The 17,311-nt window shown below is 47.1% G+C and overlaps 1 protein-coding gene across 8 annotated transcripts in view; it reads left to right on the forward strand.

Annotated features, from left to right (window-relative positions):
• The window catches only part of Adarb1 (adenosine deaminase RNA specific B1), a 132,874-nt gene extending 125,883 nt beyond the window's left edge, over window positions 1-6,991 (forward strand). For all 8 annotated transcript variants that reach the window (XM_028874308.2, XM_028874312.2, XM_028874314.2 and 5 more), the window contains 2 exons: window positions 1,837-2,015; window positions 2,884-6,991. In XM_028874308.2, the coding sequence (XP_028730141.1) occupies window positions 1,837-2,015; window positions 2,884-3,063 (359 nt within the window). In that variant the 3' untranslated portion in view covers window positions 3,064-6,991. The remainder of the gene's footprint in view (window positions 1-1,836; window positions 2,016-2,883) is intronic.
• The last annotated feature ends 10,320 nt before the right edge of the window (window positions 6,992-17,311 follow it).

Consider the following 17,311-nt stretch of genomic DNA (forward strand, 5'->3'; position numbering starts at 1 on the left):
CCTTGACTTAAAGAACTCTCTTACCTTCCTTTTAAGAGTCTCCTGAAGATGAATTAACTATTCAGCGTCAGTATGTCTGAAAGTGTATTTTGCTTTCATCTTTAGAAATAGATTTTGCTGAGCTAGTGTATCTCTCTGGGATGGGAGGGCTTTATGCTTCTTTAGAACTCAAAGGCCATTGCCCTGTCTTCTTATCTGCACGGTCCAGCCCGTCTTGGCTCCTCTGTTTGTCTTCTCTTACTGTGCTTAAGATTTTTCACTCTGTGCTGATGTTGAGCAGTTTATTGTGACATGCTTTGATGTAGTTTCTTCATATTTCTTATGCATGGGGTTTGCTGAATGTCTTAGTTCTGTGGTTGGCTGTTTCATAGAAGGTGGAAAGATTTTATTCATATTTCTTTATATATATATTTCCGTGCCCCATCTCTTTCAGGAATTCCAGTTACACATAGATTTGGTTCTTTCATGTTCTCTCTCTCTCTCTCTCTCTCTCTCTCTCTCTCTCTCTCTCTCTCTCTCTCTCTGTGTGTGTGGGGGGGGGGGGGGGGTATATGTGTGTGTGTGTGTGTGTGTGTTTCATTCTGAGTAGCTCTGTCATCATGTCTGATGGTTCACTGGTATTTTCTTCTGCACTTTGTGATTAAGTCCATCATGGATACTCTTTTCTCAGACACTGGTTCCTCTCTAGAAGTTTGGTCCAGGGCTTTGTCTCTGTCTTGTGTGTACTTGCTAGGAACCCTTACCCCCAGTCCTCTCAGAAGCCTTTTAGTCTTGCAGAACTAGCATGCTGTGGTGAGTTTTCCTGCTCAGGGATACTCTGCAGTCTTTAGATTACCTCTGCATTTCTGTCCCTGTGCCACTCTGTCCTGAGAAGTCCGGCTGTAGAAGGGTCATAGCATCTGCATGTCTTGTATCTTAAGGCACAACATAAAACTTAAATGTGTGTGTTCAATATCCTTAGCCAGATCTCTCTCTATGTCTCTCTCTAACTCTCTCCCTCCCTCCCTCCCTCCTTCCCTCTTCCTTTCTTCCTTTCTCCCCTTCTCTCTTTCTCTCTCTCTCTCTCTCTCTCTCTCTCTCTCTCTCTCTCTCTCTTTCTTTCTTTTTCTTGGTTTTTCAAGACAGGTTTCTCCTTGTAGCCCTGGCTGTCCTGGAATTCACTCTGTGGACCAGGCTGGTCATGTACTCACAGAAATTCTCCTGCCTTTGTCCCCTGCGTGCTGGGAATGAAGGCATGTGCTGCCACCGCCTACCAGATATCTTCCTAAAACCTTTCACTCTTCGAAGCAAGCCTGTGGTTGGTTACAGTGAAATCATTTAAGTATGAGAGTGCACCTGTGCTTACTTGCTAAGTACTAGGTTTCTGTGCGTGCCTGGAGTGCTGTGCTATGAAACTGAGTAGCCCGGTACATGGCATTTCAGTGGCAAGGCTATATACTGTCTTTGAGAAGCCCTGCTAGTTCTGCTTTGTAGAACCTGAGGCCGCTTGCCCATCTGTCCCTTGCTAGGTGTCTAGCTCTGTTGGTCCCCAGGGAGAGCTGAGGCAAGCTTGGTAGGAAATCCTGTGGATTCGGGAATCTGTCAGACTCTGCAGTCTTGCCCCTCACAGACAAGTATACATTTATGTATCAATTCTGACTTCTTAGCCCTGTTTTCCCTGGGCCACCGAGAGACAGCTGCACACTGGGAGGCCTGGCCTCCTCCTTGTGGCAGTCATATGCCTTGTCCTGGTAGGATAGGCATCCTCAGCTCTGACCCGTGTGCTGTGCCGTCTACCTCCTTCTTCCTGGCGGGAAGCGAGGGCTTCACGTCACTTCCGCGTCTGCTCTGTTCCAGGCATCAGCAACGCAGAGGCACGGCAGCCCGGGAAGGCACCCAACTTCAGTGTCAACTGGACAGTGGGCGACTCTGCCATCGAGGTCATCAACGCCACCACGGGGAAGGACGAGTTAGGGCGCCCGTCCCGCCTGTGTAAGCACGCGTTGTACTGTCGCTGGATGCGCGTGCACGGCAAGGTACTGAGGCGCCCTCACTGGGGGTCGGCCGGCCCACCTTCCCCAGCGTGTCCGTCTCCATCCCTCCCATCCCTCCTGGTTCTCATCGTCATGTCATCATTGCAACTTCCCAACAAGACCATTTGAAAACTCTGATTTCTTCCGATTGTTGTTAGCTTAAAAGCATGGCCCTGGCCCCACAAGCCTGAGAGCGGCCTCAAAGGCAGCTTCCCCCCCCTCACTCCTGCCGAGTCTTAGCTGCCCTCCTGGCCCTGGGGGAGGAGACGCCACTCTGCCTCGAGACTCATGAAAAGGAAGGGCAGTCGCTGAGCACTGCCATGCTGGCTTCTGTCCCCTTCATCAAGGGTCAGAAACTTAATTTAGCTGCAGAGCCCTTTTCCCCAAGTTAAACTTCACATCATAGGGCCGGGTAACACTCGTTCTTGTCTAAGTCAAGGATATGTCTTCTTATGATGAGGGCAGCTTAGAGCCCTCATGTGGGGCTCAGACAGATTCTCGCACCCTCGTGGGGAAAGACATGTCATCATGGCAACCCAAGGGCTTTGCAGGGCACCTCCAGTCTCTGCCATGTGGCAAGGCGTGCATCACCTAGGTGTTCTTTTTCATAGTTACAGGGGACAGGTGGAACTTGTGCCCTGGGATTTCCCAGAAGCACAGGTCCTGCAGGCCGCTGCTTAGAGATGAAACTGAGCTTCAGGCTGGGCCTCTCATGGGTACTCTTCCATCTAGGAGAGCACCTTCTTCTGTTCACTTTTTCACGAACCCACACAGTCCTGAGCATCGTTTTTTTTTTTAACATTACCTAGGTTTCTCTCTCTTCCGTGACTGTTCCAGTAGTGGCTTTACATGTGCATGTATCCTTCTACAGGTTCCCCCCCACCTGCTGCGCACCAAGATCACTAAGCCCACTACATACCACGAGTCCAAGCTGGCAGCGAAGGAGTACCAGGCTGCCAAGGCACGTCTGTTCACTGCCTTCATCAAGGCGGGGCTGGGCGCCTGGGTGGAGAAGCCCACAGAGCAGGACCAGTTCTCCTTCACTCCCTGAGCCAGGCGGGTGTGGAGTACAGAGTGCGAGGCCGCGGGGTCCTCCTCCAGAGCCTTGCATCTGAACTGGGACAGGTGTGCACCTTGGGGAGGGCGTGGGGAGTCTGGGGGAACCACTGGACATCGGGTACCATCCCCAGCAGCTCTCACCCCAACAGGGCAGCATGGGGATGTAGGGTGCCGGGCACCTCACATGTGAATGGGGATCAGGTGCACAGTGGGGGTGCATGGAGGGCACAGGGGCCCATCACCACCCCTTGCCACACATTTCCCCTCTTGAGCTACCCAGTGACCGCTTTATATCTCAGTTTACATTAGACATTGAGTTCTACTGAGTAGGGCTTCCTAAGTATAGGAAAATAGAAATTACTTTGTGTGAGATTCTTGAATAAATAATTTATTCAGAGCTAGGAATGAGATTTATAAAATAAGAAGTAATTATGTCAGGTCACTTTTATGCCACATTATTTTAATTGCAAAAAAAGAAAAAAGAAAGAAAGAAAGCGTTTCTCTGTGGAAGATCACGAGAATAGAGAAGTAGGAAGAGAACCACCACACTCATATCTATGCGTGGCTGCTCCTCTCCGGTCCTTCACAGTTAGGTCCTCACAGTAAGTGTTAACAGCTCTCCTGGGGTGACCCAGCATGATATGGTGTGACCCTGGCACACACTGGCCCTGCAGCAGGGATGTGTGTCCTGCAGAGTCATGATTTAGGATCTGCTGCCTCTAGAAACTTCCATGCCCCTGGCTAGGCTCAGATCATGGAGAACTCGATTTGCTTCTGAAGATCAAATACATCCATAGCCTGTATTGGCTGGTCATCATTTGGGGGTTTTAACCGTGTAGGTTTTGTGACCTAGAAGAACTCAATAGGGCTGCTATGCACACAGAGCACACAGCCTGCCTTCTGTTCCTTCCATGGGATCTGGTGGGTCAGAACCATGACTACTCAGAAAGCTTCACAGGATGGAGAGAGTTATTTAAGCAGGTACCATTCTTGGAGCATGCCAGGTAAGGCATATTATTAAGTTATTCCTTCCAGCTTTATCAGACACGTGTCTGAAAAACAAAGCATTCAGGTTGAAGCTGGTGAGACAGTGTGAGGCTGGAACGCTGCAGACCAGACATTGGTGTCTCGACAGGCAGGTCTGGGTGCTATTGGCATCTTGGGGCTCAGCCCCCAAGATGCTTCTCAGCACCCGTTAGGCACAGGGTGGCCCCCAGGGCCCCGGAGTGGACCACCTGGACCTCCTGTGCTCAGACTTGCCCCAGGTGCCTTGTTGCTTCCACTCAGGATTAAGGAGGAGTAGAGGGAGGAGGGGCTGTGGCTGTCGGCTCTGTGCCAGCCGGGTCCAGCAGGTTGCTCTGAAGAGCCTCAGGGCCATGAGCGGAGAAGATGCAGACTCGTCCCACAGCACACATCCACTACAGCTGCATCCAGAGCACGGACAGCTGGGTGGCGCTGTGCTGTCCCCCCAGGTGTTTGTGTCCTTGACACACTGAGAAAAACCAGGACAAAAGCATAGCTACTGTCAGTCCCACCAGATCCCCAGCAGACCTCAAGAGGCCGTGCATTGTCGCTTACATGAGACCTACCGTGTCCTTGCGGGTATCTCACATGGTTCTCATCCTGTGGGGCTTGATCCTCATGGCATGAAGGTCCTACCAGAGCTCCCTAGTGACATGTGTCATTACAGACATCTCCAGTCACCACCTGCCCTACTGACAAAGGTGAGCCCTCCCAGGATCACAGAGCCCTGTGGGCCATGGCAGGGCCTTGTTTTGTTTGAATACAATGCACTGGGGTTCACTAGAGAAAGGGTCTCATGTTGTCATAGTATCAGCACCTTCCCCACAGGCTCCTGCACTTTCCGGAAAGAAAAACACCATGTTGGTGTGTTCTTACTCTTGTTTTTAAATGTATTTTTTCTAGTGGAGATGGGGAGATGGATTTAGTTGGGTTTTGTGTTTGTTTTTAAGTACATTTTCGTTATAAAGTATAGCAAAAGTATATCCCATATACACTAAGAACCATGCATTACATCTGGCTTTCCGTGTCACATAACAAGAGTGCCCAACAGGGAGGTGAATGATACAACATATAGCACACCTACAACCACAGGGGCCTGGCCTGCCTAGACTTGACCTGGGTAGAGAGAGGAAGACAGCCTGGAGGGCCCCCTGTAGTGAGAAAGAGGCAGTGTGGGGCATGCATCACCTTCCCCTACTCCCAGGTTGTGGCAGCTCAAACAGCCCATCTGTGGCCAGAGAGAAAGGAAACAGAAATGTTAACTTAAGATCCTAAGCTCTTTGAGCCCCTTCCAGAAGGTCATAGACACCATGATGGTAGTCCATGTCCAGGACCTAGACATCGCACACTCAGCAGAAAGCTTGACACACCAAGAACATGATGGAAATCATTTGGATACTTCAGCAGGTAAAGGTTAGGAGGTTCTCCGTACTGGGTACTTCGCTACACCTGAAGTATTAATTCCACAAAGCATTATCCCTCAGGACTATTCAGGCCCAGCTTTGACCGGGCTGTAGCTACTCACTAGGAGGTCATTGTCACAAGGGAGTCTCAGATGGGCTAGCATGTTTGTGTAGGGCCAGGGCTCTCCACTTAGATCTACGCAGGGTGGGTGTGGTGTCCATACCGTTAACCCTGATCCATTCATCGTATCAGGAGGAAGCACCTCCTCTCCCAGCGAGGGACACCAAAGAACTACAACTTTGGATTGGAATCTGAGTCTTTGACCATTCTTCCCATTTTGAATTTTTTTTAATAATTAGAAATCAGTTTAAGTGTGCAAACCATCATCTCATAAGGCGTTGCTGTCTGTTTATTCTGTGCCCAGCTCATCTTACCTCCAGGCTGTAGTTGCTGCTTGTTTTTTCAGCCTACGTCTCCCCTTTAGTTTCAGACAGGTGCACCAAGAGTGGGCAACCTCCAGAGGGTCAGGAATGTGGGGTGAGCTGCATCACCCTGTGCTAAGAGTAAGTACACACAATGCAGGAGCAGCTTGTCACTTCCAAAACACTTTACTCCCGAAATGTCAGCTCTGTCCAGTTGTAACTTTGATCCAGAAAGAGAAAGAAAATGAGCTGAAATTCGCAGCTCTAAGTTCTCAAGATTAGGGAACCTCTCCGAAGATTCCTCCATATTGTCAGCCCCAGACTACATCATGAGAAGGCAGAGTGTATGTGTTCAGTGTGTACAGCTTGTATGTGTCCTTGTCTCTCGGCATATCTATTATGTGACAGTCTCCCCAAGGCTGAAGAGGTGGTTACACACGATCTGCAGCTGTGAACTGCTCCACACTGGGGCTCCCGAGTTCATGTGTCATTAGGGAATGGGGATTGGGAAGCCTCTGACCTGCCAGGGACCATGAGCAACTTAGTCACATAGGTCTGACCAGTCATGACTGGCTCTCAGTGCACTTTTCTTTCAGTTCCTGGGGAAATGTTCCCGTCTCTGTGGTAGTGCCTGTACTTTCTGTTTGCTGTTTGAATGACAAGTGCCCAGCCTCAGAAGCACTTACCTGTAGCCACAGCAGGAGCTGATGGTACATAGGAACTGATGGGCCATTCTTCCGAATGGAACACAGTAGGTTAAAAGCACAGTTTGCGGAATGTTAATGGGATAAGCCCCTAAAAGCCGTTTGCTTTTCCAGGCTTTGAGTTATATACTTTTAATTTGATTTTTAGAATTTGGACACTTTACATGAATGTAATTCAGCCAAGAAACATGTTGCTAAGCTACAATCCTCAGTGTTCTCTGTATGTATATTTATGTATAGACCACATGTTACAGCCTGCATGAGCTTCCTCTCACACCGAGCCCAGCCGGAACTGAGCATGAGATGTTGTCACATGTAGACAAAGGACTGAGATGTTCTTAATAAAGACTAAGACGTTTCACTAGGACTTCTTGTGGAGAGTTTCCTTGTCACTTTCGTCCTTGCCTCCAGCGGCAGGTCTGGAGTCGAAACCTCGTGATCGTAATTTGAAAGGTATGGATAACTGCCACCTGAGAGCTGTGGGTCTTGAGTGTGTCTGGTCATTACCTCCTGTACATCGCACCAAGCAGTCAGTGCGTTTATCCACCTGAAGACTCCCTCGGTCCCTTGCTCCTGGCTTCTCTGCCTTCCTGGAGAGATTTTGGCTGTGCTCCAGTATACAGGGTCCTGTGGAAGGAAGGGCGTTCAAATTCAGGGAGAGTTGCCTACAAGATTGTAGAAAGGGTGGTCTTGAGAGAATGTGCATGTATTAGGTAAGGGAGCACATGGCTAAGTCTATAAGGAAGGAACTATGACCGTGGAGTTTGGAATGGCTTTGATTTTAGATTCCAGTTGAAAACACCTATTTGGTTGATATTTCCACAGTTAAATATAAAATTAATGTAAAGATGTTTTAAAGAGTCATATGCACCATATATCTTTTAAAAGCAGCACAGTTAGAGACATGACCCCCTTCTCTGTTTTGGAACTGATCAGGTAGTAAAACCAATTCAGGTGAGAGTTTGACATACTCTGCTTAGTTAAACACATTTGCCTTTGAGTGTTTATCTCAGGCTGAAAACAGGGAAGCCAAAATAGAGGCAAAAACAACTAACTGTTAACCTGTGTGACCTAGAAAATGTCAGCTACCTTTATATGGCCTCCTCTCCGGGGTCAGAGGGCCACTTGGCTGGGTCTCAGACAGTTTGCTTCTCTGCTCCTGTCTTTTTATTTTCTGTCAGTGAACTGAATGTTCTTTAAAGTATTGCAGATATCGATTCTGATGTGACAGCTACCTGGCTTAGCTGTTTAGAAACCTGTTTACCTCTCTAGTTGGCGGTTGAACCTGGGAGAATGGATCCTAAAAATGAGGCGGACTGAAGTCTCAGGCAACAGCCGCCTTTACTCGGATCATCAGTTTGTACGCTGGGGGTTAAGAATGGTCGCAGAAGCAAAGTTCTCGTGAGTTCAAGCTGTCTGTTATCACAAGGACAAACTGCATGTGGCAAAAACAGGTTTTCCTATATAGAGGCATGTAAACAAGTAACAATAGCCAGCTGTGATGGATATCTGACGTAAACTCACTTCTGTCTGCTACACCTGGGAGGAGCATGAAAACACATGCCAAGAACAATTCCGTATTTTTGAAGAAACAAGTCTCAAGACTGTCTTGTTTTCTTAGAATTTTACAAGTACTCAGAATTCCCCTCACACAGCTTGCACTGTGTTTCAATAGCAGCCTGTCCCTTTCTTTTTTGTAAGTATGAAGGAGCATTCGATGGTGACACTAGGCAAATAAGAGAAGGACTGCGATACAGTTAGTCAGAGAGCACTTCCTCACTCACATGGGAGAGGCCCAGTTCCATCCCTGGTGCCATGGAAACTCTGGAGGGAAGAGAGAGCATGTCTGTGCAGACAAACAAGTTTGGAGCCATAGGAACAAGAACGCAAGTCTTTTCTCACCTCAGTGAGTGCATAACCTGAACACTACCTGCATGTTTCATGAGGGTGTTTCAAATTAAGACTCATTTTCTTTCCGTATAAAAAGAGCCACATGTTTAAAATCCTGACTTCACTGTCTCTAGTAACTTCTCCTCCAGGCTGTCCACTATAATTCATTTCTTGTGGTTTTCTTTTCCAATATCCCTGGAAAAGCTTGCTAACACTTTTGTTTCTATCGGAAAAGTAGGTCAGTTGTTTTTTTTTTTTTTTTTCCCCCTGGCAGAAACTAGGTCTAACTTGGTTCACTGCTGTGAAAAGAAGGATTAGGTTACATGGAGGACATTTGCCATAAATAGAATGCGCTAACTCTGCAGCCGCACACTGGCACTGAAAGTACATTTAAAATGTTGATGTAGAGAAAGCGTTTTATCAATTTGAAGTTGGGGGGAAGCACTGAATTTGCATCACAGTGTCCCAGACCCCTTATGAATATATTAGGCTTAACAAGGTGACAAAGAATCACGGGTAAATGGCAGCCCCTTGATAAGTTGTGTCATAAACACCATGACTCAGGGTGACAGAGTGACAGATTCTTCTGCCAGCCAAGTGGTTTATAATCCTTTGCTTTAAAACACTTGAATAGAAACCTCATTGACTTGACAGCTGATGAAGTATTAAACCATTCTCACAACTTTTAAATTTCAAACCACCGGATTTGGGGGATATTACTTAGAAATTCAGAATACAGTCAAGATTGTTGCTGTGATTTTTTTTTTAATTCATTCAGTTTTCTAACATACCCACAATGACAAAACTAGAATATCACTGAGGCTAAACTCTGCCCCAGTGGGACAGGAGCCTCCTGATCCTTGGATGTCGGTGGGAAAGATCTGATTAACCCATTAGGAGGTACTGGGTAAATGAGATTAAGTTACCACCTCACTACATGTGTTTTTTAAAATCTGTGATGTGTGAAAAATCACATAACTCCAGGGTATCGTCAACAAAACCTTTGGCCAGAGTAAATCTAAGTTTTCATTCATAAGAAGTTATTTGGTAGTAGGGAAATTAGTATGATCACCGCTTTGAGGAGAAAAAAAAAACATTATTTGGGGTCAAATTCTCTGTCAAGATGAGAAATCCATTCAAGAAAGACAACTTTCTGAAGGGCCAAGAGCCTGTTCTGCTAAGTGGAGGGTGGAGTGGAGTGACATGCGTCCTAAATCGGATCTCAGCAGACCTCAGTCAGTCTGGAGCTGTTTCCTAAGTCAGAGCCAGATGCAGGGAGAGCCAGAGCAATGGTCCAGAGGCTGGAAACCTGGGGGGAGGTGTCAGGAAGTGAGAGGGCTCCAGGAGAGGTGTGTGCGCTAGAGCGGGGCTGTACAGGAAGGGAGGGCTGAGACAATGTGGAGTCGCTACAATGGTAGACACTTAAAAGAGAAATGCAAGGGTTGAGGGATAATGAACAAGACCAAAGTCCCTGCCTGTGAGCCAGTCCTGAGCCTGCCCAGGACCTCCCCAGTGTGGGTGGGGGACATAAGATTTGTAACCAGGTGGTCTGCAAAGTGGTCGCCCCACAGGTAGACTTCCAGCGAATCCTACTGCTCTAAAGACCCCAAAGCGCACCCTGAACCAGCAGGTCATTGCTGAGTGTCTGCTGAACTGCATGTCTTCTGAAGCCAGAGACCCTCTGCTGTGAATACATCCTGTCGTCCCTCCACGTCCATCTCCTTGAAGTGCAGGACATGAGATTCTCCTCAGCAAAAATAAAGCGGAGAAGTTGTGTGAGAGAACGAGGATGCGGGAGCTTACGTGGAGATGGGATGTTTTTAAGCAAAGTCAGATGAGGGCAGCCTTCAAACTTGTCTTTGTTTGTTGTTTGTTTTCACCTGAACGAATCAGCTTAATGTGGATGCCTGGGTAGTCCAGTGAGATAGGGAATCCATTCCAGACATGGATTTGCCTTTTGCAAGAGGGAAAACATTTCTTATAGTGCATTGATACAGAATTGATATAGAATTGTTACACATTCTAGAACTTTTCCTCTAAACATCACTTCAAACTAATCCTGGGCAGTAATTTTTTTTTCAGGAAACCATTAAAATGATAGAGTTGAAAGCTGTCTTTTTTCCTTGCACATGTCAGATTTCCTGGTATTTAGCTGTTAGAGAGCTAAAACGCTGTCAGCTGAGTATTGTCACCTGGCAGGCAGGGCACAGACATCAGCCCTGTCGCTTCGCCCTTCATCTTTCTCTGAGTAGATGGGCAGCCTAGTTGAGGCTCTGCTGCACATGCCTACCAGCTCCCATCACCTGCCTCCTGTGAACGGAAGGGAAGGTAATTTCTTTGGAGCTACCTGTTGATCTGTGCTTCCACTGAAGCTGTGGACATAGCTGATGTCTAGCGACAAGGAGGGTGACCCAGATACTCATGATGATCAGAGCCCCATGTTAGAACTTTGCTGTTGTGATTTTTTTGTTTTCAGCTTTGCACTAACTGTCTCAGGTAGCCACCATGAGAGACCACAGTTTGCTCGCAGCCCCGTAGCAGGCTCTCTCACCTGGCCATCCTGATGGCCTGGGAGCCCATGTCAGGCTTTTGCCCGGGAATGTAGCTGTAGGGCTCACTGCATCACTGGAAGATTATGAGGCTCCTGAAGAGCAGAACTTCAGAGCATTGGAACAGTTTGGTGAAAAAGGACCTGGTACTATGTCTGTCTCTCAGAGGGAAGATGGACCATAGAAGGGCCTTGGTCTAAGAATCAAGGGAATTAGGTGGAAATCTTTGCTCCCCAATCTTAGTCAACTCTCTACAAGACAGAATAAAGACCAGGCAGCTAACTCTTACTTATCTGGGGTCAGGTTGGGACCTGTACTCATGGCTGAGTGGGATCTGCACTGGAAAGAAGTTGATAGCACACAGTGGGACCTTGTGACATGGAAACTATAGAAACGAGACCAAGCCCCATGATGAACAAGACAGGCAGTATTAATAATGGTGGGGTGGGGTGGAGCTTCAGATTGAGAGCAGAGGGCTATGACCTAAGACATGATCAGGTCATTCCATTCAACAGAGGGAACAGCTGTCAGTTTTGGTCATCTGGAGTGGACTAGGGTTTTTGGCAATCGTCCATGGGCATGGTTTCAAAAGATGTTTTCCTTGTTGTACACAGGTACTTTTGCTTATGAACTGTTGAGCTGCAGCTGGCTTTATCATCTTCAGAACTGTTCTGACTTCATTTTTCGTCTGGGTCTTAAGATAAGGGTGAGGGACCGTGGGTGCTAGAGTTGCAAAGAAAGTGTGTGGCAGGACAGAAGAAACATTCACTTTAACCGGCAGCAGGCCAAGCTCATGGTGTGTTAGTCATCAGCAGAACACTCAAGTGACAAGTTTACATGCAAAACTGAATAGAGACTGGCCTGAATCAAAACAGCAGAGGACAGACACAGTGTGCCCTTTTTTCTATCATAGTCACCCATCAGATAGCCTTAAGTAGTTGCATGCGTGCATGTGTGTGTGCTTTGTTGTTTTTTGTTTTTGCAAAAGCAGCCTTCAACATCCCACAAAGAACTTAAGCAACTGTTACTCTAACCCATGTCAAGGTATTTTCGGAGCTGGTGGGAAGCACATCGTGCATGGTTTAGCCATGTGACCTCCAAAATCTTAGGTCTGCTATGAGCAGGTGAAGCCAGGGAGCTCAGTGACTTTCGTTCTACAGTAACAACTCTGTTGACTTTGCCAACTCTGTTGACTTTGCCCTCTCTGTGGTCATCTTGAACCCCACTGATTATAGGTAGTTTTAGTCCTAAGGGACTGGACTGTGCACATTCCGGCCTTGGAGCCTGATCTGGTGTTTGATGACAAGGCTGTCCAACGTATGATTTTCGCTGGATAACAGGTTAAAGGGCCAGAGCTGACTTGCAGTGGTCCCTTCCTGTCTCAGTGAAAGAAACAGCAGCAGTCAGAAAGATGGACAGGCAGCATCTGAAGAGCAGAGGAGCGTGCTGAGTGGCTGTGTGCCTGGAGGAACAGTGCTGTGTGCCTTCGCTGCCAGCCGCTCACATCCAGGGCCTCTCCACCCTGGAAACTCCTGAGAATCCGAGGAGGGGCGTCCTCCAAGGAAAACAACCACATAGATAGGAGGAGAGCTGGAGGGTGGTGATATTTTATTTGTGCTGAAATGTGCTATTTTATTTTTATGTTAATAAATAAAGTTGCCTAGAGACCAGAGGTCAGCGAGCCAGAAACAGAAGTCAGGCAGTGGTAGCCCACGCCCTTATTCCGATCACATGGCAGGCAGAGTCTCTGTGTGGTCAAGGACACAGCCAAGCGTGGTGACACACTCCTTTAATCCCAATACCAACCATAGACACCTGGAGGTCTGTATAGACAGGCAGTGACAAGGAAGTCATGTGGCTGGGCTTAGAGCCAGTGAGAAAACAGAACAGAAAGGCAATAAAAAGATAGGTTAGACGGAAAGAAGCTCCTTCTGCGGAAGCGACAGCGGCGAGGTGGTAAGATAAGGTAGTCATGGCTCTTCGCTAGTTCTCCGATCTCTATGGCTATTACCTCGATATTTGACTCTGTGTTTCTTATTTAATAAGACTGTTTAGAAATTCGTCCACACTGGAGTGAGCTGGTAAAGCAAGTAAACAGGTGCACTGCTGTGATGCATGTGGAAGGAGAGGTACATCTTGGGAAGGGACAGAGCCCTGCTGATCACTGGTAATTGTCAGCGGATCCCTGACAAAGGCACAAAGACAGCTCTACAGAGCAAAGATGAACTCTCCGACAAATGGTGCTGAAGCAACCGGACACCCACATATAAAACGGGATCTAGACATGCCATCAACCCATCATGGAAGTTACTAAGTGTAAAATGGGAAACTATCAAACTCCTAGGAGAAAACCCTAGACTCTGATTGGGGATGACTTCAGACCCGAGTTTGATCCTTGGAACCCACATGGTGGAAGGAGAGACCTGGGCACTGCCCCTCAGGTGGAGACTTGAGAAGGAAAGTCAGTTTTCCTCATGTCCTCTCACCGGCCTCGAACTGACTTCCTCTCGTTAGTTACTGTCTCCCTGGCTTTGGGTAGCAGTATAAATGGTAGATCCTGGTAACAATAGCAGGGTTTTTGTTTTGTTTTGTTTGTCTTTGTTGTTGTTGTTGTTGTTTTGGTTGTTTTTTTTTTTTTTTCTAGTTTTTTGAGACAGGGTTTCTCTGTGTAGCTTTGTGCCTTTCCTGGAACTCACTCTGTAGCCCAGGCTGGCCTCAAACTCACAGAGATCTGCCTGGCTCTGCCTCCTGAGTGCTGGGATTAAAGGCGTGCGCCACCACCGCCCGGCCCAGCAGCTTTATTTATAATTGCCCCAAACTGAAGGGGCCAACAAGCCCTTTAGTAGGCAAATGGGTGACTAAACCAGTGCATCCAGGAAAGGACATAAATTAGTGCTGAAGAGACACACGCTTTCCAGCCCTGAGAAGATGAGGGAGGAGAAGCTGTGACAGGCAGATCTCAAAAGGCTGCACGCTGCATAACTATGATATTTTGGGAGAAATGAAGCTATAGAAACAGCAAAAAGATCTGTGGGAGCCCAGACATGGAGATAGGGCGGGATGGCAAGGCAAAGCACACAATAGGGCATGAAACTGTCACTTTAACCCTGGCCATGGCATGGTAGTGCTGGCCAGAGCAAACGAAAGCAACATTATATATTATATGTGTGTGTGTGTGTGTGTGTGTGTGTGTGTGTGTGTGTGTGTGTGTGTATGGAAATGTGAATTTATTTAGTTTTGCAACAAAACTCAGGGATGGAATTCCCAGTTTGTTTCTGCCTTGCCCACAGCAATGTTAGAACTTCAGAAAAGACGAAACAAAAGCCCAGAAAGCGTGCATGTGAACAGACAGTCATGAGACCATATTGTCAAACCTGGAGTCAAGTCTCTAGGGGCCAGGGCTGCCCTCTCCATCCCCAAGGTGCTGTCTCCTATTGAGATTCTAAACCCTGGGCCCCCATCAGCCTCCCTTCTTGTCCAGTGCTTTGGGACACTGTCTCCTAGTTGTCTGTCACTTGATTGATGTGTGGAGTCTAAGAGCATGAGTTTAAAAAAGGAACCACATTCCTGGGCCTGCTAAGACCAAGAGCAGAACACAAAGATCCAGGCAGAAAGGTGAGCAATGGCTCCACCTCGTGGAGAGATAGTAACATGCACAAGACCTTCCACAATCCTTGGGGCTCTCGCCCTTGGTTTTGATAGGGTGTTCAGATCTTGCACTTTTCCCCTGACAGCATTTTACTGATTACTTACTCTGTGGCGAGGGGGTGACATGACCTGTGCTGCTCTGATGCTGCATAGGAAGAAAGATGGTGTGAAAAAAATAATCTCTCGGCCAAATTCGAGCAACAAAAAGAAGGGTCGCTAGGCTGGAGAGACGGCTCAGCAATTGGGGGCACTTGTGCTCCTGCAGAGGACCCAGGTTCAGTTCCCAGCACCCACACGGTGGCTCACAATTGTCTGTAACTCTGGTTCCAGGGGAATCAGGCGCCCTCTTCTGGCCTATGTAGATATCAGGTTCATATGTGGTGCACATACACACATGTAGCCAAAACGCTCCTACACGTTTATATGAAGAAAAGTCTTGGGTACTAAATTTTGATCTTAGAAAATCCTATAAGTAACTTTTTTGTTATAACCAGCTTAAAACATATGTACCTTTTGTCCTGTGATTTATAAGTAGGTGATGGTTTAGAACACATAACTTGTTTATATCTTTAGTTATAACAGAAGTGTAATCCTTAGGCTGATAAAGAGTGATAGCCTAGGAATCATAAGCTATGCTATTAGCACTTTTTAAAATCAATTGCTACTTCTTTTTTTTAATTCTCTCTCTCTCTCTCTTTGTAAGACTTATTTATTATGTATACAATGTTCTGTCTGCAGGCCAGAAGAGGTCACCAGATCTCATTACAGATGGTTGTGAGCCACCATGTGGTTGCAGGGAATTGAACTCAGGACCCCAGGAAGAGCAGCCTCTTAACCTCTGAGCCATCTCTCCAGCCCTCAATTGTTACTTCTTTTTTACCTATTTAAGGCCTATTTAAAATAAAGGAAAGAAAAATTAAATTAGTTTTTTTTTTTTTTAAATTTCAAGATTCTAATAATGTCTCAATACTTAAGTATGAACTCTTTGGAGTTCAGCATGTATGTGCACTTGACACAGAGTCTCATTTGTAAATCTTTTAATAGACATCAACTGTATACCAGAGAGAATGGATACCATCCCAGGTGACAGGCACCGCAGCCAGACACTAAAAACATCTCTAGGGGCTGGGCGCTGGTGGCGCACGCCTTTAATCCCAGCACTCGGGAGGCAGAGGCAGGCAGATCTCTGTGAGTTCGAGGCCAGCCTGGGCTACCAAGTGAGTTCCAGGAAAGGCACAAAGCTACACAGAAAAACCCTATCTCGAAAAACCAAAAAATAAAATAAAATAAAAACATCTCTAGGGTATGAGTAGCCTAAATTCTGTCTCTAAATCTTGCAAAGTTTTTTTTTTACAAAATCATTTTTCTAATTTTCAAATTGTATTACGTGTGTGTGTGTGTGTGTGTGTGTGTGTGAGAGAGAGAGAGAGAGAGAGAGAGAGAGAGAGAGAGAGAGAGAGAGAGAGAGAGAGAGAGATCAGGACACACACCACAGCATGTACATGTGGGGGTCAGAAGACAACTTTGTGGAGTTGTTTTTTCCCTGCTTTAATGTGGGTTTGGGGATCAAGCTTGCGTCATCATAGCTCAGTAAGTATTTTACCTGTTGGTAGTTCATGTAGTGATCCTCATTCCTAGGGCCTCACTGCAAAGCTGTTCTGTATGATGCTTAGAGCAGTTTTCCCTGCAGTGCGGTGCCGTTGTTGTCCCTTCTCAGAAGACCTTAGTACCAGTGGCTTTAGCAGGACTGTCCTCAGCTATCCCTCCTCCTGTCCTCTCCGGACAGGCTGTAAGGAGAAATGGCTTTCTGAGGAGTGGAAGACAGGGAGACAGGAGAGAGCCTGGGTGCTTCACACTGGTCAAGTTTGCCCTTCAGGGAGTCAGCTGCCCCAGCTGCAGCCCTGGCTCTTGTGTTTGTTTGTTTGTTTTTGGTTGGTTGGGTTTTTTTTTTTTTCTTTTTTTTTTTTTGAGACAGGGTTTCTCTGTGTAGCTTTGGTGCCTGTCCTGGATCTCACTCTGTAGACCAGGCTGGCCTCGAATTCACAGAGATCCACCTGGCTCTGCCTCCCGAGTGCTGGGATTAAAGGCGTGTGCCACCACCGCCTGGCAGCCCTGGCTCTTCAACAGCACTCTGGGCCAGACATCCAGGAGGGGCACCTGACCTCCCAGACCAAGTGGTCTGTAGCACAGCCAATCTAGGGATCCATGGAGGTAGGCAACCTATGTGCAGATGTGGATTGTTGGGGAATATTATTTTAAGGTGTGTTACTTTTGTGTATGTTGCATTGGTTTAACTCTATGAAGCTGTGTTACTGTGCCTGTCTAAAACACCTGATGGTTTAATAAAGATCTGAATGGCCAATGGCGAGGCAGGAGAAAGGATCAGCGGGGCTGGCAGGCAGAGAGAATATATAGAAGAAAGCTGGGAGAGGAGAGATCTAGGAGCAAGAGAAGGAGGGGGACACCAGGGGCCAGCCACACAACCAGCAACAGAGTAAGAAAGAAAGGCATACAGAAATAGAGAACGGGAAAATCCCGGAGGCAAAAGGTAGACGGGTTAATTCAAGTTAAGAAAAGCTGGCCAGAAGCAAGCCAAGCTA

The sequence above is a fragment of the Peromyscus leucopus genome, chromosome 16_21, assembly GCF_004664715.2.
Source record: "Peromyscus leucopus breed LL Stock chromosome 16_21, UCI_PerLeu_2.1, whole genome shotgun sequence".
NCBI classification, from domain to species: Eukaryota; Metazoa; Chordata; class Mammalia; order Rodentia; family Cricetidae; genus Peromyscus; species Peromyscus leucopus.